Source organism: Leptinotarsa decemlineata, unplaced genomic scaffold (assembly GCF_025532065.1).
Source record: "Leptinotarsa decemlineata unplaced genomic scaffold, Ldec_3_MD MMD2_P_RNA_scaffold_2, whole genome shotgun sequence".
NCBI classification, from domain to species: Eukaryota; Metazoa; Arthropoda; class Insecta; order Coleoptera; family Chrysomelidae; genus Leptinotarsa; species Leptinotarsa decemlineata.
This window is the reverse complement of record NW_027412529.1, coordinates 10354171-10380785: the sequence shown is the minus strand read 5'-3', so window position 1 is coordinate 10380785 and position 26615 is coordinate 10354171. Positions and strand designations below refer to the sequence as shown.

The 26615-nt window shown below is 33.4% G+C and overlaps 1 protein-coding gene across 3 annotated transcripts in view; it reads left to right on the top strand.

Annotated features, from left to right (window-relative positions):
• Positions 1 to 4342: 4342 nt before the first annotated feature.
• The window catches only part of l(2)gl (LLGL domain-containing protein l(2)gl), an 84709-nt gene continuing 62436 nt past the window's right edge, over positions 4343 to 26615 (top strand). For all 3 annotated transcript variants that reach the window (XM_074183200.1, XM_074183197.1, XM_074183193.1), the window contains exons 1-2: positions 4343 to 4499; positions 4743 to 4832. In XM_074183200.1, coding sequence (XP_074039301.1) covers positions 4752 to 4832 — 81 coding nt within the window. In that variant the 5' untranslated portion in view covers positions 4343 to 4499; positions 4743 to 4751. The remainder of the gene's footprint in view (positions 4500 to 4742; positions 4833 to 26615) is intronic.

The following is a 26615-nucleotide window of genomic DNA, read 5'->3' as shown; positions in this document are numbered from 1 at the left end:
TCTTAGCCTACACCTGCCGATGTAAAGGAGATGTTTACTAGTGACCTGTCCACCTTCCTGGAAAGGACAGGATCGATGATGACTTAGGAGGACAACTCCTTGGGAGGATGTACAATGGGTCTACATGTGGCCTAAGTGCTGTGGGCCTTCACTCACCCTCCCTACTCTACATATACAGATACTATTGGAATTATGAAATCCGTTTGAAATTTTATCAAGTCTTTGGCAAAACGAACCAAGTGCGCTTGAAAGAGAATATTGAAAACAATTTCAAAGGAAAAACCTTACAGCAATGTGCGTACAAACTTTCAAAGATCTTGGCGACACTACCTGTTTCCACATGTACCCCTGAAAGGACTTTCTCTTTTCTGAAACGCCTCAAAACTTGTTTAAGAAACTCCACAAGCCAGGAACGACTAAACGGTTTGGCGTTAGTGTCAATCCACCGTAGAATTGACATCGACACCGAGGAGGTAACTGATTTGTTTGGTGCAAAGAAAGCTAAAAAACTAAATTTTATTTTGTAAAAAGATGTTAATATTTCTGTAATGGTTTTCTAATAAATATATGATCATGTAACACAATTATCTTTTTTTCGTTATTTTTATATTTCATGTTTTTCTACTGTTCCACCAAACCTCCCCCCGAAATTGTTTTTTGGCTATGGTCTTGCCTGACTCCACAGACCACACAAACTTCATATTGCCTGACGTATTCCCTGGTGCAAGCGGATGTAATCATATCAGCGGTATGATGGTAAGGCATGTGCGAGAAATGTGGTTTTTGAAATATTCCAAAGTTACTGAAGGCATTCGGTAGGTATACAAATTTCTTGTAGAAAAACCCCATGCGGGAAAATCTAGTAGTCATGTCAAGGGAATATGCTAGGCCAACAAATTTTACCCATGTTTTTGATACCCAATAATCATGTGTATCATTGAGATACTTTGTAACCGTGGCAATGTTCTCTTTCTCATCAATGTTCGTTCTGCCAGAGCAATAGGTATTTTCAAATAATTCAAACAAATTGTTCTGTGAAAAATTATCAAAAGGGATCTGATCTGCTCAAAAACGAATGACAATTTAAACTATTCATTGCAAATCCCGCACGTATGCCATTGGCATGAATAAAAAATTGTGTTGCATGCCTTTTAATCCATATGCGTCATACAAAAATCAAAAAGATTTTTTTCTTGAAATTTAAGCAAAGTGTTATTGAAAAGAAAACCTCTAGGGTTTTTGTCAACATAATGTTTTTCTCCAAATGGTCTCATAAAATGATCTTAAATATCAAAATTGTACATTCAGATACGCTAGTGTCATCTTACGGATCAAGATAGAAAAAAGTATTAATTTATAAAGTTCTCTTATGCAACCATGCAAACATTACAGGTTGACATCTATCGTACACTAGTTGTACGAAGGCTAGCTATATTTCTTTGAATTATTTAGATTTTTGGATAGGTGTCGTGTATGAAACACACACTGCTTATAGCACAAGTCCATGTTTTTTCTTATGTCATTTATTTGATAGCGTTCATAATTAATCGTAACATGCGGTTTGATGAAATACATGGATGCAAACCAATGACAAAAAAATAGTTTGAATGAATACATTGGTTGAAGGAAGTAAAATAAAGAAAAAGTCTGAATGAATTTCAGTTACATTGGTGAGTTAACCAATGAAAAAAAGAACATGCGACAGAGCCGATGTCACACTGTTGGATGTCAACTGTCAATTACTAGTGAGGGGCTAATCTCAGAGTACTCTGAGGGGCTAATTAAAGTTATATAAATGAAAACAACATTTTAATTTCTAACTTTTGGGAGTATTTTTTATTTTCCTCACTAGATAGTTGTGGTGTGATATTTTCGAAATATGGAAAACTTCTGTCACTTGTCAACATCAGTCACTGATTTTACTATAAATGATCGTAGGGTGTGGTCTAAAACTAACCAACATTTTGGTTGTGTGTTGTGAAAGTAGCCGCTGCTGAGATGTTCATGAAAAAAATATGAAATTTTAAATATGGTTTCGTGCAAATCGTAAAATGTCAAATGTCATTCAATATAATTGGAGTAAGTAATGGAATGTAGACTGAATGCAAATATTAGAGTAATTCTATATGATAAATTCTGATATATTCTCTGCTTCACTGTGGAATTCGTCAATTTCAGTGGAAGTTTTTATTTTATACACTCTACTTGAATAGCACGTTTATGGGCCTCAAAATAATCAATTCGTTAAAGTGATTTTCGAAACAAAAAATAGCAAATTCTCTTTTTGTTCCTTGATGTACAAATATACTAAATGAGCTATAAGTAAATGAATTCCTTTTCACCCTCAATAATTGAATATTCAAAAAGTTATTTCAAAACAAACTACTCATTCATGATTTTTCAAAATTTTTCAGATAACCTCTGTCAAAACTGTTGGTTATTTTCAGTTTGAATTTAGTGAAATTTGGACCATATCCTAATCGAATTCATCGTTAACGAATCAGTGACGCGTTGACAGTTTTCGATAAAAAAGGGACAGGGGATAAAAAAAGGTAGAAGGTACAAGTATTTTTCATTCTTCTTCCTAAGTAGTTGTGTGATATGTTCAAAATATGGAAAACATGTTCAGTTGTATGTTCCACCACTGTTATGTTCCAAAAATGAATACTTCATAACCATTACTAACCAGAATTTTTGATAGCGGATATATGAAAAATATATTATTGTTGGTTACTTTTGAAATACGACGGTTGTCAATTGTTTCATTGATGAGTCAACAGCTGAATTATTTTTTTTAATGGAAACATCTCAACCATACACTGTGACCATAAATTTTCCAATCTATTGATATTATAATATTCAATCTGAATATTGAATTTGGGCGTTTTTTTCAAGATTTAATTTCGTCGGAGAAAGCTGGAAATCACTGAGAGCCCCTAAAATGAAGAATTTGAATAGTACTGAAGTTCAATCCCAATACCAACAACAAGATTAATCTTCCTCCTAAAGATGATCACTTGATGATTAAAACACGTGTCGAGGTGTTAAAAATAACGGTTTGGTGTTGGAAGTAAACTCCAGTAATATTCATTACTACACCAAAGGTTCGAAATAGTACATCACAAATTGAAGAATTCAATGAGCTGACGATAAAAATAGTTTTACTATTATTTACTTCAGTCTGTTATCATTTGCATTCAATAAAACAACGAAATTTTTAATGTATTTTTTCCATCTATATTTTTTGGATATGTTGAAGATGGAAGCTTTGTCAATTGGCACACGACAAATGAAACTTTAGCTGAGGAGAATAACGAAATTAAATTTGGTGAACAGAAACAAGTAGTCTTTCGAAGTACACCAACATTTTACTTGGTTTACACTAGGTTTACTAGATTTTTTAGACTTCACCAGATATATATCTTTTTTATCGAACTTTTTTGGGTATTGTCACCTTCCACAATCTTGAAAAATATGAAAATTGAAATGGAGAACTTTATACAAGTGTAGAAAGGCCAAACATATATCTTTTATGATAATTGTCTAAATGAACCTATTTCAATCTAGGTAGTTAACTGTTTTCATCACCGAAATAAGACACTAGTTGACAATTGGATATTTTCAGTATTAAAAAGTACCTGTGTAATTAAATTCTCTATTTTTTTTTCGAAAATGTTTATGATGAAATGTTAAGAAAATCATACGATTTCACTCATCTAGGTATGTGAAATATAATTTTTTACTCTTCAATTACAGAAAAATATTCGGATCAAAAAGTTTTTGTGTTTTTCCCAAAACATCATCAATGTGGTGGAGGATATATCTTTTGACGACCATCCATTCAATTATTCCAAATCAAAACTAATCATCTGCGAATTGTCACTCTAACCTCAACAATATCATCGGCTAGTATATTAACTTTTGGTTCACCACTTTTCAGGAAACCGTGTCTCATATATAACCAGTTATTCAGTAGAACCACAATAGCGGTTATTTTAGAAACGCCAAACCACATTTCAAGTTAATTTTGGAACATATCGTGAATGTATATGACAAGCCTCACAGAACACCTAAACTTGTATCTCATGAATGATATAAGATTGAACTTTCAAAAATGGGTACTTCATTTTCTTCAAAAATTTTGAAGGAATCGACCAAAAAAAATTGAGAAAAATATTCATTTGCGTTTTTCGGTAGGGAATGATTCGAAGAATGCTTTTGACGTGACGGTACTAATGGGTACCAGATATCAGATATTCCTAGCTGGTCGTGAGCTGGTTTCAGTTGGCATCACTGTTGCTAACGGATGTATCTTTTGGTTGATAAATAAAAAGTGCCAAAACAACTGTCGAACTCCGCCTACTTTTCATATTCCGCCGGTCAGTGACCAACCAATCTACGTGTATGGAGGTTGGAGCGTTTGTGTATTCATGATCAAGTGAAGTGTGCAGTGCTTCTGTTATATTTACTTTAATTTTCTTTGGAATTCCATCTTCCAGGTAAGCCACCGTGATACTGGTTTTTAATTTTGATGTAAAGTTATGTAGTTTCGCAGTTTTCAATTGTTTCATTGCATCAGTTCTTAGAGCAGGCGTTGTCTATGCAATTGGATTGACATATGCAATAAAACTTTTGTTTTGATTGTTGACTACTAAATATTTTGCTATTCTCAAGGTAACGATTGAATTTTTAATGTTTTCCAGATAGTCGATACATTTAGTTAGCTATTTTCATTGTTTCAGGTTTTCAAAATGTTTAAATTTATCAAAGCCAAAGGGCCACAGACAGCAGAGCGACAGAGATTGCAAAAGGAATTGTTTTCTTATAGAAGGGTAAGTTTTAACATATTTTTATTTGGATAACCTTCTAAATAATGTTGCTAATAAGAAAGAAATAGCTAAAATAAAATTTATTTCAAATCTTTTTTCTTGCTGATCAGATTTATCTACCTGTTTTATCAATAGAAGTTCCATTATATGATGAATAACAGGTGTTTTGGAAATAATCTACATTTGGTTCATGGCTTTCCTCTAAGTTAAACATTGGCTTTCAGATAAAAACTTACAAAATTTATGTGATAGATTAGTTGCTCCACATTTGTATGTGCAATGTTTGATTTAGATGATAAATAAGTTTATATATCCTGAATAATTATAATCCGAGAAAAGTTTGGTTATGATCTAGAACAATATTTCATATTTTATTTCTGATGAATGTTTCGATATTCATCAAATAATATTCCTGTCCTTCGACGATTTTGTTAAACTTGAGGTTCAATTCTTGTAGAATATTTGTGTAATTATAGATTTTTATCGGAACTTACTGTTTTATTGTTACTCAAAATATTCGCCAATAATTTGCCTACACTTTTGGTAGTATTCAAACTAATTCACAAATAAGTTTTTCCACTCTGACGTTGATATCTCAAAAACATGGTTTTGGAAGGCTTCGAAAGATTCTTGAGGATGTGAAAGTCACTGTTTATGTATTTTTTTGACATGGTAACAAAAAAAGGTTAGTCAGGTTAAATCATTGTACTTCGATGTCTTCCGTCAAATAATCAATTATTTGATGTGCTGTGTTGGAGATGGCATTATCATGATGAACAATTATGCTTAATTTTATATTATTTTTCATGCATTTTGGCGTTTAACACTGAATGGCATTATTATGTTCCATTCGGTGTTAAATGTTCTTTAACCCTCTAATTTCAAAGAAATGGTGGCGATATGTCCAAATAAAATTTGTTTGAAAAAATAAGGGATTATTTTCTCTGAAGTGCTTTGTGAAAAACATCTTTTGTGAGATTCAGTTCATCTTGAAATACCTCAACAGTGGGTTGTTGCTTAGTTTCCGGGTCCTACTAATATATTCACATTTTTTATCCTGTAATAATGCTGTATACTGATATTGCAGTTCCCAAGATGAATTCACACACCCCTTTTTTTGTAAATATATCTTTTTTACACTTGAATACTCGTGATTGCAAAATCCAAAGTAATTATTCTTGGTTTTGCCATGGGACATTTTTATCTAAGGGTACTTACATGCAGAACTTTATCAATAATTGTGCTGTTATTTGGAATCACAACTGATTTTGGTCCTTCTTCCCAGAATTAATCACTAATGGACACACCACCATAATGAAATTCTGTGAATCAATTGTAAACAATCGTTTCTGATGGTACTTCATTACCAAAAGTTGAATGAAACGATTCTGTACTTTATTCACTTTGAAAATTTCAAAATCGTTCATCAGAGTTCAAAATACATGCAGTTTTGAACACATATCTATCAAGATTCTCTCAGGTTTAGTTATTTTATTGCCAAATATCTGCAAATAATAACATTTCACAACTTTCAAAACAACAACCACTGACTTATACAAAAATATTAAATAATCAATCTAGGAATGTCATGAACTTCGCTTGCACTTTTCGCTTGCACTTTTCGCTTGCACTTTTGAAGTTCATAGGGAGACTTCTGAAACTTATCCCACTCCTGATATTTCATTTTTTATGTAAAAAAAATGAATGTGTAGTATAGTGTGTGCACATTTTTTGTTACTTTGAACTTTGTTGACAAAATATATGCATTTCAGACAGTAACGCCATTTTGACTTGTAAGAACCAATGTATACCTGATAACGGCAATATATTGTACCCCCTCATGGGGGTATCTCGTTTGTTTGGTCCTTTGATTTCCTATCCAGCACTGTGTTATTTTTGGAAATTGTAATCGAAATTCACTTCAGTTTATCCCAATAAACACATAAACATGTTTACCATCTACTGACAAAAATGAAATCTGTTTACAACTTACATTATGGACTGTTTTCGGGGGTAAATTTGTTGCAATTCTCTCTATGCAACATATATTGTATATTTTATAAATCACAAAAAGTCTAAAAGCGTCATATCAGGTGATCCAGCGGGACATTCTAAAAGACTACTTTTTTATGATTGGTTCGGCTGTTACTTGAGGAAGATCCATAGTAATTTCATTACCTACACCTTACGATTGTATCTCCACGAACTTTATTTAAAAAATATCACATGTTTCGCTAACACAGTAGCTTTTCCCTAGTGACAACATACTGAGTATGTGTTCACTACAAAAAAGCTACTGTGGTAGCAAAACATGTAATATTTTTTAAATAAAGTTTGTGGGGATCAAATCGTAAGGTGTAGTTTATGAAATAACTAAAAAACTACGTCTGCTGATCCATTGATTTGGATAATTGTCATCTAGTCACTTTTGAATCAGCCTGTCACCAGGTGAAAACTCATTTGGGTTTGTCAATTATTGACAGACACCTATCCGTTTGGATTACTATTATCCAAAGCGGTAGATGAACAGACGTGATACCTTAAAATGTCGCTAAGTCACCAGATATGACGCCATTATATTTTTTCGAGGGATTACCTAAAATCTAAAAGATAGGGGTGTATGTAGATATAATAAGAGGCGCTTGCAACGAAAAATACAAAATTGAGCACTTTTTTTTATTTCGACGAAAATTATAATCACAAACTATTTAACTATAAACTATTACACATAATTATTAATTTTAAAAAAGTTAAGAAATTTGGAGGGAAAAATAAAGTTTAAAAGGTGAATTGAAAGTAAATGTAAATATGTCAACTTTCTGTTTTTAGTCACACTGATTTTCATTGTAATATTTATATAAAAATAGTAATTTTTCAGCTTTTTCAATGCCTAATTTGTTCTCCAACTTCGAATGCCTCAGTCCAAATGAAAAAACATGCTCGACATCACATCAACATGGTAATCCTTATAAAAAAAATTGTTTCAAAAATTTTTCTCTCAACTTCCGGAACGAATGAAATTTAAAAAAATTACATACTTCTATGTACGACCTTGTATAAATAATTTGCATGTGTACTGCCACAACAAAGTTCAAAACCGTACTTCAATATTTAAATATATTTTTTAGATATTACAGTTTTTTGCTGATTTTTTGTGATTATTATGGCCAGCAGTTTATATTTAATAAATGGTAATAAAAATAATCAGTTGTTGTGAGATCTATTTTTTCAGTTGGCTGCAGATCCTTGTAAATTTCATGGAAGATTTGTAATCTTGCAAATGTTCTGTAGCTATCCACTTTTTCATTTGCCCCAACAATAGTTTTATTGAATGAATATAACTGGAGTTTTTTCCCAACACCGTTATTTTAAAACCTCGACTGGTGTTTGGATCACCAGTTTTGTTTATATTTCCTTATTTAAAAAAAATTTAACTGTAAACTTCAACACTTATTACCACATCACTATCAGAATCAGATAGACACAACACACAACCATACAACCACAGTCACCATCTACGACAGAGCCAGGAACAACTCCACAAGCATACTCCGGGGTCGGAGTCGAAAAAATGACATAATGGACATCCCACTGAATCAACCGCAGAGATATTCTATGACTAGCTGGAATTATATTTGTTTGGTTGTGATAGACCATGCCCGGTACTGATGATGGGGCAATCACCCCGAAACCGGCCTATCGATTGGTCGGATTGACCAAACAAAATTGATTTCTGCTTTTCATAGTGGGAAATCTTCCAAGTCAAAGACGTTCCACAGGTGCTTGATGGTTTTACTTCAACTCTCTGTGCGGCATTAGCTGGGTTAGTTGTTGTTTTTCCGTTGGGTATCTGCCTCAAATCAAATATATATATATATATATATATATATATATATATATATATATATATATATATATATATTTGATTTGAGGCGTTCGGACCATATAAAAAGACACACAACAGGATAACACGCTCAGATAGAAGAGTGCTAGGCAGATGACAGTACGACCGTCGAAAGCGCTCGCATATAATCAAATAGAAGTCATGGAGCTTCAAATCCTTTTTGTAACTTACATTAATAGTAATATATATTAATATATATATATATATATATATATATATATATATATATATATATATATATATTTTGATTGATACAACTAATTTTCCTTTATTTTGAATATTTCAATATTAAATTATACAGCTTCAAATCCTTTTTGTAGAATTTAATATTGAAATACTCAAAATAAAGAAAAATTAGTTGCATCAATCAAAATATATATATATATATATATATATATATATATATATATATATATATATATATATATATATATATATATATATATATATATATATATATATATATATATATATATATATATATATATATATATATATATATATATATATATATATATATATATATATATATATATTGCTTTCGGCAACACTTGTTTGCCGAAAGCAGGAAACAACACATACGCACGGAGTCAACAACAGAAGCCAACCGCACATTTGTGGTTCCAGTGAGAAGACCTAGAATTCCTAGGCTACATCTAACATGACCACGTAGGCAGCTATAGCTACCTGCGTGACATCCGGGTCCAAGATATAAATACAGATGGAGATTTTATCGAGTGTGTATGATACAAATCAAGAATGAAATAATTCGTGGACACAACACTCAAAAAATAGGGGCAAACCGCGGACACGTGTTTCTGGCTATTGGCCTCAGCGCGGTGCAGCCAAGTGTAAAGATGGGCAACACTTGTTTGCCGAAAGCAGGAAACAACACATACGCACGGAGTCAACAACAGAAGCCAACCGCATATTTGTGGTTCCAGTTAGAAGACCTAGAATTCCTAGGCTACATCTAACATGACCACGTAGGCAGCTATAGCTACCTGCGTGACATCCGGGTCCAGGATATAAATACAGATGGAGATTTAATCGAGTGTGTATGATACAAATCAAGAATGAAATAATTCGTGGACACAACACTCAAAAAATAGGGGCAAACCGCGGACACGTGTTTCTGGCTATTAGCCTCAGCGCGGTGCAGCCAAGTGTAAAGATGGGCAACACTTGTTTGCCGAAAGTAGGAAACAACACATACGCACGGAGTCAACAACAGAAGCCAACCGCATATTTGTGGTTCCAGTTAGAAGACCTAGAATTCCTAGGCTACATCTAACATGACCACGTAGGCAGCTATAGCTACCTGCGTGACATCCGGGTCCAGGATATAAATACAGATGGAGATTTAATCGAGTGTGTATGATACAAATCAAGAATGAAATAATTCGTGGACACAACACTCAAAAAATAGGGGCAAACCGCGGACCCGTGTTTCTGGCTATTGGCCTCATCAGCGCGGTGCAGCCAAGTGTAAAGATGGGCAACACTTGTTTGCCGAAAGCAGGAAACAACACATACGCACGGAGTCAACAACAGAAGCCAACCGCATATTTGTGGTTCCAGTTAGAAGACCTAGAATTCCTAGGCTACATCTAACATGACCACGTAGGCAGCTATAGCTACCTGCGTGACATCCGGGTCCAGGATATAAATACAGATGGAGATTTAATCGAGTGTGTATGATACAAATCAAGAATGAAATAATTCGTGGACACAACACTCAAAAAATAGGGGCAAACCGCGGACCCGTGTTTCTGGCTATTGGCCTCATCAGCGCGGTGCAGCCAAGTGTAAAGATGGGCAACATTTGTTTGCCGAAAGCAGGAAACAACACATACGCACGGAATCAACAACAGAAGCCAACCGCACATTTGTGGTTCCAGTTAGAAGACCTAGAATTCCTAGTTGAGAAAGTGGATAAAATTGTTATGCTAAAGAAGTTGCTGAGGATGTCGGCATATCGGTAAGCTCATCCATGCAATTTTTTCGTGAATTTTGGACATGAAGCGTGTAGCAGCGATGTTCGTTCCAAAATTGCGGAATTTTGACCAAAAAACCGTCGCATGTTGAATGACTTCAACAGCGATCTAGATTTGCTTAAAGTTCAAGAGAGCCAAGACAAAAAGAGGATGCCAAGTTCGATCAAATGTCACGGTTTTGCTCACTGTTTTCTTCTATTACTGTAGCGTAGTGCATCAGGAGTTCTTGCCACATGGTGGTACGGTCAATAAGGAGTATTATTTTGAATTTATGCTCCGCTTGCGAGAAGCAATACGAAGAAAACGTTCGGTAATGTGGAAAAATAATTAATGGTTTTTGCATCACGAAAATGCACCTGCTCACTCGGCATTGTTTGTTCGTAATTTTTTGGCCAAAAAAATCATGCCTCGGCCACCGTATTCACCAGGTCTGCCCCCCTGCGACTTTTTCTTTTTCACAAGATTGAAGAGATTCATGAACGGACGGCGTTTTGTGACGATTGAGGAGATGAAAATCGAGTCGCTGAGCGAGCTCAATGACATACCAAAAATTGCATAAACTGTTTCGTGGATTGGAAAAAGCGCCGGCACAAGTGTATTATATCTTAGGGGAACTGCTTTGAAGGATAACTAAAGGAAAATCGTCTAGTCTACCATTCAATTGGAACAGTGCCATACAATACATCATATTTGTTTTGTTTCCGTTCAGCCCCAAGCAAAGTTTTATCATCAATCACAGGAATTCGTGAATGTTCATGCAAACAACTTTTACTATTTTCAGTATTTCGAACTGGACAGGTATCTTTTTCGAATGCGGGCTTGATGCCAAATCTCCATTGTCGTTTTTAACCGCAGTTGATGGGTTTCCGTGAAATTGGTCGCCCAACCTTCTGTCCACTCCAGTCTATCGACATGCTGGCGATCTAATTAATTGACCTACAAAAATATCTCTTGTTTGTCCCAGCTCGAATGCGAAAACACGGCCAAGACCAAACGAACACAAGAATGAATACAGGGTGGGAAACGGAAATGTTGTCGTGATATTGTGCTTAACAATGTGTCACTTTGATTTTTCATTAGAGCATTCAGATGAAGTTGGAAAGTCATTGATTCAATAAATTGGAAATTATTCATTAATATATAGTGCGTATTAAAGTTGATCCTCCTGAAAAGTACTCTATATTCCGAACCAAGTGGTTTGGAATAAAGACCAAGATGAAAGTGAAATGTATAGCAGTTTATTCAACAGAATCCATTTTCGAAAAGTTAGTTGGAGAGTTCGTTTTGTCATCACGGTTGAAAATTAATTCAAAATGTTACTCTCGCATGCCAAGTGCAAGCCACACTTTCAGCAGCATTCTTAGCAAATTATGAAACGATGATCTCATTCAGTTTCATTTCAATGTCATCATTTTTCAAATCTATTCGTCTTCCTAATAATTATCCCTTCTAGTGAATATTACTGAAGTTTTTTCCCAACACCAAACCATTATTAACACCTCGACAAGTGTTTCGATCACCAAGTGATCATCTTCAAGAGAAAAATTAAACTAAATATGCTTACAATGCTTATCTAATATATAAAATGGATGTTTGTTGGTTGGTAAGTGATAAACTTCTACATCGCTCAACCGATCGTGATGAAACTTGACATGTGTAAGTAATTTTTCATAGAGAATGATTTTAGGTTATCAAATTTTCTGTAACTCGCCACTAGATGGCGCTGTAGAACAATTTTTTGAATGCACTGTTCTATAACGCTGCGCACGCCTAAGTTCGTTGATTCTGATTCTGTCAAAACATTGGAACAGCAGCGATACAGCAACATAGTACTAATTAGTAGTACAACTACCAAATTCTATACGCGCGAAGCCGCGGGCAACGACTAGAATCATATATAGGTGTCTCTTCTAGGTACCTACGTCTTAAGAGTCTTGAATTAATTTCACAATATTTCATTATCTTCTAGTCTTAAATTTATTTTACAATGTGTCCTTATGTAATAGTCAGGTAAATCTAATAATTAAAATATTATTTCAGCAAGCCATATAGTATACTATTAGATATTGATCCACCATCGTTATTCATAATATTATTATGTTTACTTATTTCTACACTTTCATAGGCATCTAGAGGCCTGTTGTTGTTAACTTGTCTAACTAATCTCAATGAACTAAAGTCTATGGAATGGTTTTGTTGCAAAATATGATTGGCGACTGCTGATTTTTCTGGTCTTCCATATTTTAGGTGTGCTAAGTGCTCCTTATATCTTATTTTAATAGATCTTTTTGTTTGTCCATAATATTTTGCATCGCAGTCCTTACATTTAATTTCGTTAATTCCAGTCTTTTCCGAATTCTCGACTTTGTCTTTGTCTGTAATGCATGAATTGTTTTAAAAACCACTTTCATACCCAGTTCCTTGAAAATATTTCCAAAGTTCTTCGTGACTTGGGTATGGAACTGAGATATATTTATCTTGTTCCACCCACAAAAAAAATTAAACGTGTTTATCCAGCTTGGTATACGAGTGACATAATAAAACTTATTGAAGAAAAAGCTAAATTACATAGAAAGTACAAATCAACAAAAAATATGTGTTATTACCAAGAATTCTATAGAGCTAGAAAAATTATTAAACAGAAAGTCAAAGAAGTATATACATCGTATATAAACAGTATCGAAAACGAATTAATAGTTAATCCAAAAAACTTCTGGACATTTGTTCATAATAAAAATAATAGTACAAGAATTCCAGGCCAGATGGTTTATGATTGTGAATCCTATAACAACCCACAATTAATTGTTAATGCTTTTAGTAGCTATCTTTAAAATGTCTATTTATATTTATCACCTGAGGCTGATGAAGAAAACGTTGTTTTCAACTTCGAACCTAAATGCTCGATAGATGTTACTTTGGAACCAATAACAGAGTTAGAAATATTAGAAGCTGGAAGAAGACAAAATTCCATCATTTCTATTGAAAGACTGTCTGAGAGTACTAGTTTATCCCCTTCAAATGCTTTTTAATCTTATCTTGAGAACGTCAGTTTTTCTTGAACTTTGGAAAACTGCCAAGGCTTGTCCAATACATAAAGCTCAAGATTGAAATGAAATCAATAATTATAGACCTATTTCAATCCTAAACAACTTTGCCAAGCTTCTAGAAGCAATTCTGTATAGTTGTGTCTATCAATCCTCTCATGGTTGATCACTAACATGGTTTTGTGAACTCTAGATCCACCATCAGTAGCTGTTTTTGATCAATATTTATATGAATCGTTATACCGTAGAGGGCAAGTAGATGTGGTGTACCCGGACTTCTCTAAAGCATTCGATAGGTCAGCCATGAGTTACTAATTTGTAAACTTTCTTGCATGGGTTTCAATGAAATTTATTGTCAACTTTTGGAATCATACCTTAGCGGACGTAATCAATACGTGTATTATCGCGGCTTTTCTTCAGATGTGTATTTAGCAACCAGCGGAGTCCCGCAAGGAACCAATATTGGTCCCTTATTGTTTTTACTATTTATTAATGATCTGTGCAACTCGATAACTTGCAATAAATTAATGTTTGCTGATGATTTGAAACTGTATACATCTATAAACAGTTTAGATGATTGTAACATTATGCAAAAGGAAATTGATCTTTTAAAAAATTGGTGTCTCAAGAATTGTCTCCAAATATTTCTAAATGTAAAATTGTTACATTCAATAGAAAACTTAATACACTAGAATTTCCTTACCACATCGACAACATTTTATTGGAAAGAGCTGATAATATTAAATAACTTTCAACTACCATATTAATCATATTATAAATTCAGCTTACCGCGCATACGGTTTTATAATAAGAAACTGCAAAAATTTTCATAATATTCTAACCTTAACCTCTCTGTATTTAGTCTGGTGAAGCCAAAACTAGAATATGGCTCCATTATATTGGAATCCCATATACCCACCATCAATACACATTAGCAATTGAGTCCCAAAGAAGTTTTTTAAATTTCTTACTTTTATAATGACCGGACCTCATCCTCCAAGAAACTGTGATTACCCTGATCTGCTATGCAGATTTGACTTTGTAGCCTTAGAAAAAATAAGAAATCAGAAATCTGTTTTATTTCTATATAAGCTATTAAATGGCAAATTGGATTGTCCTGTACTATTATCAGAAATTGATATCTTTGTCCCAAGAATATCTTCTAGGCACATCAATACTTTTTATGCAAAAGGGCACGAACTAACTTAATGTTGAAATCACCAATCAATCTGATGTATCGTAATGCGAACAAGCTCTCTACTAACATCGATATTTTTTGTTGCAGTATTTGTGAAATTAAAAATAAGTCTCGTGCGTGCCTATAAGTCATTTATGTTTTTTATATCAAATAGTATTGATCTTATATCAAATAGTATCAATCCTTCAAGTATGTTAATTTTGCTCTGTAATGGGAAACTGTTGGGTAATGAACGCTATTATTATTATCTTGGTTTTCGTCGTTTTTAAAAGTCGAGATTTCGTTCATTCTTAACCCAAACTTGTTCTTCCTTATATTATCTACAATACCCCTCGAGAAACTGTTACTGGCTGCTCTTTCCTGTATTATACGTTTTTCTTTTGTGAAACTCTAATGTCTGAAAGGAAAAGTCAAAAGACGATGCACTAGAAAATTCGGCCCAGCACGTTTTTGCTGTCCGCAGTGATGTGAACTGTGTCAGGAATATACCTGTACGTGCTTTTTTCCTTTTTAAATACATCGTTTTCTAGCCCTCCATATTGGCTCCTCATTACCAAAACGTCAAGAAATGGAAGTTGTCCTTTATTTTTTAACTCATATGTGAATTTTATTGATGGAAATCTGTTATTTAAAAAGGAAACAAAGTCCTCAATATTCGATTTTTTGTTATCGAATATCGATTTACCTGACATAAGGACACATTGTAAAATAAATTTGAGACTAGTAGATAAGGCAATATTGTGAACTCAATTTAAGACACTCAAGACGTTGAGGTACCTAGAACAGGTATAAATAAGGATAACTTTGAAGATGATCACTTGGTGATCGAAACACGTGTCGAGGTGTTAAAATAACGGTTTGGTGTTGGAAAAAAAAATCCAGTCATGTTCATTACTACACCGAGTATCTCATCTAGTATCTTGTTTTTTTTTTTGCTTTCGCTACTTTCGCTGAAAGGATCCGATTCTAAAAAACCGCAGTCTATTATAAAAACATCGTCTAGAGAAGGCACGATGAAAACTGTAGTGTAGTGGAAACGACAGAAAACATTTACCAACAAAACACGCGATTTTACGGAAGCGTAGAAGGGCCAAATATTATTTGTTTATTTGATCCACCATAATTTCGACTTAAAAGTCGAAATTACGACTTATCTCGTAATTTCGTAATTTCGACTTTTATTTCGTAATTTCGACTTTTATCTCGTAATTTCGACTTTTATCTCGTAATTTCGACTTTTACCTCGTAATTTCGACTTTTACCTCGTAATTTCGACTTTTATCTCGTAATTTCGACTTTTATCTCGTAATTTCGACTTTTATCTCGTAATTTCGACTTTTACCTCGTGATTTCGACTTTTACCTCGTAATTTCGACATTTATCTCGTAATTTCGACTTTTATCTCGTGATTTCGACTTTTATCTCGTGATTTCGACTTTTATCTCGTAATTTCGACTTTTATTTCGTAATTTCGACTTTTATCTCGAAATTTCGTCACTCTTTTCAAATCACTTCGACAGTGCTCCAATCTTCTCATAGTGGTATGTTTTTTACGAAGAAATATGACAGAAACCGATTTCATTGAATATTCGAAGCCTACTCATTTTTTGATTGAACGTTCGGGTACGATTCTGCTCCAGTTAGTTTTTTTGCGTCCTTAGATCTCTATGATTTTTCGAAACGAGGAGAGAAAACCCATAATACCTGAAAAAATGAAAATTGTATCTCTTCGAAGAACATACCGACAGTATTAGTTAATTGCCATTGCAAACTGTGTTTCTACATGACGTTTAAGATATGAATGTGTAGAATATTCTTTCAAAATGTTAATAAATTTCTATACTAGAAATTTCTTCAGTTGTAGTGAAAAACTGAATTTCAGATAAGTTTTGATAATGAAGTAAGGGATATTACTGATCAGTTGATTTACTATGATGAGAAATTAATATTTTGGCCAAAGTCGACTTTCTCCTACTTCATTTTCAGTGCCCATATCGGTTCGTAAAGTTATGGGACATCCTCCTTTTAAGAAATATCCTCCAATTACCCGGGAAAATTTGAATTCATGTGAAAAAATTTGAATCCGCAGCTAAACGAACATCAGAGGGAAAACAATTTGTATTATTCAATTCTATTGTTTTGATCATGACGAATGTGCCGATGATACGATCTTCAAAATTACAAATTTTTTAAAGTGTGAAGATGAGAAATAACAAATAGTGTGGTAAAATTTAATGAAACATCATTGACATGAGCATCTTCAAAAATGTACATTCAACTGAAATATTTGTTCTTGTTTCAACATCAGTTCGAAATGATTAATTATTGTTGAAATTATTAATTGATTCAGAGTTAATGATTTTTTTTAACCTTAGGGTCGCTTGAGGTTGATACCATTTTCAACCACATATTTCCATTGAAATTTCAATCACACAATTTCACGAACCTCCTGTTAACATCACCTCGTAGTAAATTATAATGCACTCAAGGAACAATATTTCTACTTTTGAGTCAAAATTATGACTTTAAAGTCGAAATCACGAGATAAAAGTCGAAATTACGAGGTAAAAGTCGAAATTCGAGAAAAAAGTCGAAATTACGAGATAAAAGTCGAACTTACGAGAAAAAAGTTGAAATTACGAGAAAAAAGTTAATTACGAGATAAAAGTCGAAATTACGAGATAAAAGTCGAAATTATGGTGGATCAAATAAACAAATAATCTCTGGCCCTTCTATGCTTCCGTACGATTTAGACTAGTTTTTGTCTGTTAAGTGGAATTCAAGTTTCAAGTTTGTTTTCGAAACTAAAACAAGTTTTTTGTTTCTGTTTTTGAAAACGAAACTAGTTGCAAGCGAGTCCATTTGGTAGGAATCCGCCTTAAAGATTCATACCTCAGTAGGGGATAAGTAATGACGGGAAAATTGAATTTACAAACAATTGCCACAATAAAATCTAATAATGAATATCTTCGGTACCAGGTATAAACTATGTTTCAGTAATTCCCCACGTTTTCGTACAATTCATGGTCACGTAAATTCGTACTTCTCGAATCGTCTTCCGAATGCGAATTACTTGCAACATCATCTACAGAACGGAATATATCAAAAGGAATGACTCATGCGAATAACGGTATATATCATGCTTTTGAACTACCTTTCGAATAGACAGGATGGTAGAAATGGAAACCGCTAGCTGAGGTGACATTAACTGTTGAAATTGAGCCATTTGCAGAGAATCTCAGTCTACCATGATCAACGGAGTATAGAAGGTTGTTCATGCATTCGTCTTTTTCCGCGTGGGATATTTGTAAATTATAAATAAAATACGAGGGATATTCAGAGAGTAGGTAACAGGCCAATAAGTACTTTGAGAATAATACATTTTTCAGCAACACACAATATGGTTTCAGAAAGTCGCGCTCAACAATAGATGCAGTGTTCGAAATCGTGTCTGGCGTGATTGAGGAACTTGAGCAGGGCAATCACACTGCGTTGATGCTTTCGACTGCGTCTCACATGAAATTCTATTGGAAAAATTAAACTATCACGGAGTTAGAGGTATTTTGCTTCACTTAATAAGAACCTATCTTACTAATCGTCAACAAGCAGTGATGCTCAACGGTACCTTATCAAGCTCTCACACTATTAAGCATGGCGTTCCGCAAAGGTCTATTTTGGGCCCGCTCTTATTTATCATTTATGTGAATGACTTGTGCAAACATATGATACCGTTCAAATTGGTTCTGTTTGCGGACGACACCACTTTCATTCTGTCGGATAAAAATAATGATATGTTACAGTCTCATCTCGACGAGGTATCTAATAGTGCTAATCAGTGGTGTCTATCTAATAAGCTGAAACTAAGTTGTCAGATAACACAATACATCCAAATTTTTGCCAATAATCAAAGTACCTATCTCTAATTGTGAAACTAATAAAGTTAAATTACTGGGCATTACATTAGATAATAGACTCAACTGGTCTGCACATATTTCTCAACTGAAGAAAAAACTCTCGGGTTCACTATTTGTTCTTCGCCAATTGAAGTACTTCACTAGTGCAAATATATTAAAAACCTCATATTTTTCACTGTTTCACTGTCATATTAGTTAAGGTGTACAACTTTGGGGAAATTCATGCCATTCTATTCAAATATTTAGGATGCGAAAGAAGGCATTGAGAGTGCTGGCTAATATTGGATACAGGAATCACTGTCAAGAATATTTCAAAAAACTCAGAATTATGCTATTGCCAACTGTATTTCTCTATTACGTTTTGATTGAAATCCATAAGAAGAAACCATCCTTGGCGAAACAATGTCATATCCACGAACATAACACACGAAACGCTCACAACATTAGAATAAATCGATTTCGTCTTCACTTATCACAAAAAAAATCCATAGATTACTCTCTACAATATTTTGCCTCAAGATTTCAAAGAACTCGGTCTAAACACATTCACTACTTCTTTTTTATTTTCAAAGTTGTATAAATTTCAGCTTGTAAATGTTATGTAAATTTTAACTTGTGAATTTTGAATGTAAAGCCAAACATGACTTGCTACAAACATATTGTATTATGTAACGTAGTCAAATAAATATTATTATTAATGAAAATTATCTTGGCAGAAGTAATGCCTGCATTTTTTTATAATCGACAGTTCAAACTGTCATATTTTTTATTTTTCAACATAGTCTCCTTTTAACTCTTCACACTTCTCCCAACGGTGCTCCCATCTCTGTAACCCGTCCAAATAGTACTCGGCGTTTTTCTCTGCAAAATAATTGTTCACGAAGGTGATTGCCCCTTCATTTGACGAAAATCTCTGTCATCTGAGCGCAGTTTTTAAATGAAAGAACAAAAACAAGTCGCTTGGGGTTAGATCTGGTGAATAAGGCAGATGGTCAAGCAGTTAAAACCGTAATTCGTGGATTTTCTCCATGGCAACCGCTGAGTTGTGAGAAAAAACTACTCTCCTGGCTAATACCACGAAGGGCGTTGGATTATATCCGACAGGATATATACACTGAAGTTATTCCTGCATATGCTGTTGGCGATATCTACAATTGCCGCAATAGATTTTCGATCATTGAAATACACTTGCGGACCGGTTTCGGGCTGTTTGGCCACTCGTCAGTGCAAGGTAGTGTCTATCATCAAGTATTTCCGATAATTGAAAATCGAATTCCTTCAGAGTATCATTCCTCGAAATAGGCTGAAGCGGACAACAAACAACAAGTTTGTCATCGCCCAATCTGCCTGTGAACGACTGAGATTGGCCTGAACGAATTGTTTCTTTAGATGATTTGATTTATAGCCAGTCGTCAAGTATGCCCACTCTGTATACTCTATAAAAGTGTTCTTTCCTTATACGAGGAATTTCGGATATGCGGTTGGTTACCTCGTTCACAGGCAGATGGAGCGATGACAAACTTGTTTGTTGTCCGCTTCAGCCTAGCTCGAGGAATGATACTCTGAAGGAATTCGATGTTCAATTATCAGAAATCATTGAAAATCTATTGCGGCAGTTGTATCGCCAACAGAAATAACTTCAGTGAAGAATCCTGCACTGACACCTGTCGGAAATAATCCAACACCCTTCGTGGTATTAGCCAGGGGAGTAGTTTTCTAATTGGTGTCACTCCATCAACCCACTGTGTAGGGAGTTGAGACTGGCCTGAACTAATTGTTCTTTTTGATGAGTTGTTTTCAAAAAAATGATATCGTTTTGAATAATAAACAGGAGAAAGTCGAATATATAATGCACAATCGAAGAAGGATATAAGGAAATACTGTAATTGAGGTAATAATAAAAGGGATATATATCGTTCTACCATAAGTGAAATATGTTTTGAACTTTATGAATTATTTTTTTATTAAAAAAAAGTATCACGTAATAGTTATACTCGGTTAATAGATCATGTCCTCGGAGTCCAGATATTTGTTAAACTCTCGTAGTTCTACAGTTTCACATTCGTTTCAAGGGTTTGCTGCATTTTCAATTCCCTCCATACCTGGCCTGCAACGTTGAAAATGTCTCCCTAGAATATTCGCAATAATTACTGCTGATGAATCATTTGATTAGTTTTTATTTCACCTAATTAGGCTCGTTATTATAAGTATACAAGTCTTCCTAATGAGTACCTTGCATTACTTTTCACTATATAATAACAATTCATTATTATACAATGAGAAATGCATTACCCGTCTAGATTCGTGATGTAAACGGTTTGTAGGTATTTCGATAACTATTTTTATATTTGTAATGATAGAGGTCAAGGACGCCAAATATTGGCGCCTTGAGTCACTCTACGATAAAAAACAAAAAGGACTTTGTTTTCGAAACAATTTGAGATTCCAGTTATCATATCCTTTGCTTATGTTCGATGTAAAATAATTGAGATGAATGTAAAACTTTCATTGTTCACTTTTTCCAAAGAAAATAAAATTCACTGTACAATTTGATTTAACAAAAAAAAAACACCGAAAATGTCATTTCAAATTTCCTCGACGAGATCTATGCCTAGTCTAAACTATATCCATCCAACAAACAAAGATAGATGCGTGATCAAAGCATGATCACCACGCACATTTGCATTTATTGGGTAGAATAAACAAGCCTCCTCACGCTGGCCAATCAGATTTAACTGCAATCGGCTGGCTGATCTCATTGTTTCAGGAATATCGCTGCAATGTCGGAGTGGTCAGTTACGTTTTAACGCCTGTAGTGTGTACATATACGGTATTTATTTTTAAAATGTCAAGTACTGACACATCTGAAGAAACTGTTGAATTGTGTCCCTATACTCTACCTAAAGAAAATCCTATACCCAGTCGCATATTATTAAAAATAAAATAAAATTTTGATCGTTCCTTAGTGCGACTCTGTACCAGCAGCCTTGTCTGGGAGATCACGCGCACTATGCATGTTTCTTGTAAATACTCTTGGCTGCGGGGTCATAAAATTTTGTTTTCTCATTATGAGTGTTTTAATTGGTTCAGATCATGGCTTGCTGGTAAAAATCACAAAGAGTTACGAAAGGTGAGAATCTATTTGAAAGGGAAAAAATTACACTTTGGTCTATTTCTTTTGACTGCTTTGAATCTCAAATTAATTTTTGTTGATAAAATCATCGATAAATGGAAATGCATCTGCAGTACGAAAATATGGTCCTGAATCCTTTGAATTTACTGTGTCGTATACTCGGATACTATGTGTAGAATTTTATCGATCACATAATTTTGCATTTAATTAGTTCGGACTTCCATTGTCTACTATGGTATTTCTTGTATTTTATGCTTGTATTCCATGTATGATTTGCTTGTATTTTATTTCATTGTAATTTCAGTTTTTTATTTATTTTTCAGTTGATTTTCTCTTTAAGAACTCTTTCATCTGGAGAACTGCATTTATGTGGAATAAACTTGTTAAGCAAAAAAAATCTGAAATGAAATGATAGTGAAATAAAATACAAGTAAAAATAGAACAATTGAACAAAAAACCCGGTTCATCACTCGGGTGATGACCCGAAGACGATTGTGGATACTAACAATCGAAACGTCGTGAAGTAACTTGGCTTGAAATCTCTTTTTATCATTTTATTTTTATTTTTTGTTCAATTGTTCTATTTTTACTTGTATTTTATTTCACCATCATTTCATTTAAGGTTTTTTGCCTAATATAATTGTTATTCGCAGCTATTCATTTTTAATTCTATTTTTTATCAGTTCTTTCAGGAATTTCAAATTATTGTATATAATATCATACAATGGAAGTCTGAACTAATGAAATTCGTGGAATAAACTTCCTGAGAACGTTTTTCCAAATGAATTTAATTTCCAGCTGTAGGGCTTGTGTTTTCTCCTTTAAAAAGAAACCACCTTGTTTTCAGAAAAATTAATATAATAGGTATTCTATTTGAAAGGGTTATATTTTTAGGAGTGATTATTTTTTTTTTTCTCTTTTTCAGTTTGTGTCTGAAAGTTACTTCTTTGCATGATCTACACATCCATGTATAGAGTTACTTATTTTCAAATTGATTACTTCCTTCCTTTCTTTGGAAGATTCCCTCATCCCTTTTTTTTGTATCAAGATAGAGTAGTAGAAAGCCAAAAACTTTCTTTCCCAAAAAAAAAAAAAAAAAAATTAATCACTCCTAAAAATATAACCCTTTCAAATCAAATAAGATTCCTCATGGCTGGGATTAAATCAAATAGGTGAATGAATGTCATTACGATGTCATCGATGACATAAGCAGATCAAGCTTATTCCGTGACATTCAAAAACGTAATTCATGAATGAAGTGTGTGTATTTTCTATAATGTTATCCAATTTGGTACTGAAGAGCCTTAGGGCAAGTGTCTTAAGGCGAAACACGTGTATACCAGTTAGGGTGACAGTGTTCCGTGTGAGTACAATTTATTACCATTCATTCAAAGTAGAACTCATGTGAATGATATCTGATTCTTATTCCTCCACGAATGTTCGATATACAAACTGAATAGAGAAAAGTATCTTCTGTATAATTCAGTGTTCATATAGAAGTATTTGTTTCGAAAGAATTTTTTCTTTCGTGTAATTCAATGTTTATATGAAAGTAGCTGTTTCAGGAGGACTTTCTTTCAGTTTGTGTCTGAAAGTTACTTCTTTGCATGATCTACACATCCATGTATAGAGTTACTTATTTTCAAATTGATTAATCCTTCCTTCCTTTGGAAGATTCTCTCATCCATTTTTTTGTATCAGATGGAGTAGTAGAAAGCCAAAAACTTTCTTTCCAAAAAAAAAAAAAAATAGGTATTCTATTTTGAAAGTCAGCCTTTTTGGCAGAATTCTTGAAAAAAAATTACCCCCTGATACATCCAACAGCGGACCAATCTAATAGTTTTCAGATAATGTTCAAAGCAAGTGTTGTAATTTTTTCATAAATGTTTCAGGAGGGGGAGTGCTTATTCCAAACAAAAATTTTTTTCTGTGGCGGGAAAAAAGTTTGACATTTTATCTCTGATGACAAGTAACAGAATGTCACTTTCTTGTACAAAAGTTACATTCTCTTTATATCAAAAGTACAATTATTAAATGTGCATTGCGTGAATGATATGTTCCTTGAACTATTCGGTACAACAGTCGAATTTTCTTGTGTTGAAATTATAATTTTTTCTGCCATGGACACAACTGTCCTAGATGTACCTGGTCGCAAATCGGGTGTGGGTGTTATTTCAGCACTGTCAAACGTTCTTAACACTTTATTAGCTATTTCTGTCCTGTGTGCTACCGATTCATCAACATACCCTTCCAACTGTTGATGACTTCCAACCGTCATGTTCCTTTAGTGTCATCAAGTCTCTCCCAGATGCAACTATATGAATTAGCATTTTCAAGTTGAAGAAAATTAGCCACTGCTTCAGGTACCTTATAAAAGTGATTGCTATCCACAACCTGATTGATACATTTTCCATTGCGATATGCTGCTGCCGGACGAAGGGCTATGTACATTCGGTAAAATTTAATATATTCTTCAGTAACTACAAATCTCCTGTTTACATCATTCTTTGTTTGCTTGAGCTCCTGCAATCCCAAATACAACAACAACCTTGGCCATTAAATAAACTTCATCGGGAGCATTATTTGAAAAGTCACTAATATGTGTACTCGTAAATATCGCAGCTTTCTTGGGCGTGTGACCTTTCCCATTTTGTTTCAGAAAGGTAATTAGTTTGAAATGTCTACATTATTATTGGATTGTAACATAATTTTAATCATTGAATAATTCAACCACACTGTTGATGGCTTTTGTTGTTGTGCCAGTTCCGAAAAATAAGTTAATAACACCGTATCCGAGAAAGAACTGCATGTTTTTTTCATCTTCCATTCCATGAATCTTGAATACGCAGTTTCATAAATTTTCCGCGATTTAGTTGGCAATAATTTTTGTGACGCTACTTTCGCTGCTTCTACTAACTTCGGTGGACTCAGAGAAAACTCGGAATTAGACATATTTCAAAATAACTACTGACCACTAAGTTCGCAATTTTTAAATCAAATCACAGAATTGAATTGACAGATATTTGATTTTCTATTGATTGGTTTCCTAGCAACGCTATAAGTACAACAGCATAACTATTTAAAAATAAATTTTAATAAAATTTACTTCCATCGCTAATTTTTATTAAAACAACGATTGAAATAAAAACAACAATAAAAATTAATTGGCGCTCCGGGGCGACTTCATTGATTCCAGTGGCGCATTTGCTTTTTCAGCTGCAGGAAAACCCGGAAAAACCTGCAGCACGACATCATCAGAAGATCTTGAATTTCACTAGTTCGGACTTCCATTGTCTACTATATAAAATGATTTGAAATCCCTGAAACAACTAAAAAAGAGTAATTAAACATGAATAGCTGAAAATAGATAGATCTTTATTTAAATAGGATATCCTAATAATATACAAATCAACTAGAATGGTAGAAATAAAAAAAAGGTATGTGTTACATATAGAAATGACTTAAATGTATGACAAACATAAGTTCAATAAAATATTTTTAAAGACAGCAACAGCAAAACAGCAACATTATACATTCGAAAAATTTCAATGCAAAATGTAGAAAGATAAATTACATAATAATTTGAAATGTATAACGAACATTAAATGAATGGAATTATACAAATTACAGCTACAGGTAACAAAGACATAATACATATCATATTTGTACATTTAAAACAAATTTCTTCAGTTCATTTTTGAACATGTTCAGAGATGGGCTATTTTTAATTGCATTAGGTAATTTGTTGAACCGATCAAAACCCTTGAAAAACAATGAGTTCATAGTATTTTTGTTTTTTGTTCTGTTAATATATAAATTATTATTATTTCGAGTGAAGTGGTGGTGAATATTGTGATGAAAGACAATATACTGATTAAAATAAGATGGTCCTAAATTGTTCAATATTTTGTATACGAAGATCATTGTGAAGTATAGCAGTCTTTGGGAAATGGATTGCCAATTTAAAACGTTAAGCATAATAGTGATAGGAGTATCTCTACGGCACTTCAAAATGATTCTCATACCACGATTCTGAAGTTTTTGGAGTTGAGACAATTTATTCTGATTGAATAGATATAGGATAGAGGAACAATAGTCGAAGTGTGGCTGAACAATAGACTTGTAAACTGTGATACTTGACTCCGTTGAAAGATTATAATCTTTCAATCTTTCAATAATTATTGGCAATTCTAGAAAAAAAGAATAATTTCTTTGAATTTTTTTTATGAATATACTCAAAATGTTCATCAAACGATAGAGTGTTATCTATCTGGAATCTCAGATATTTAGTTGAATTCACTATTTCAATTTTGTCATCATCAATGTTGAGATTAATAGTTTTAGAGTCTATTTGGCTGTATTTAAACTTGGTGGTGATTATCATCGCTTTATATATAATATACATAATATATATAATATATAATAACAATTATATTAAGCAAAATAAACCTGAAATGAGATAATAGTGAAATGAAATACAAGTAAAAATAGAACAATTGAATAAATAAAAAATAAAGAAATGAAAAAAGAAAATAAAAATAAAAAGTGGAGAGATTCAAAGTCACGTTAGTTCACGATGTTTCGATTGTTAGTATC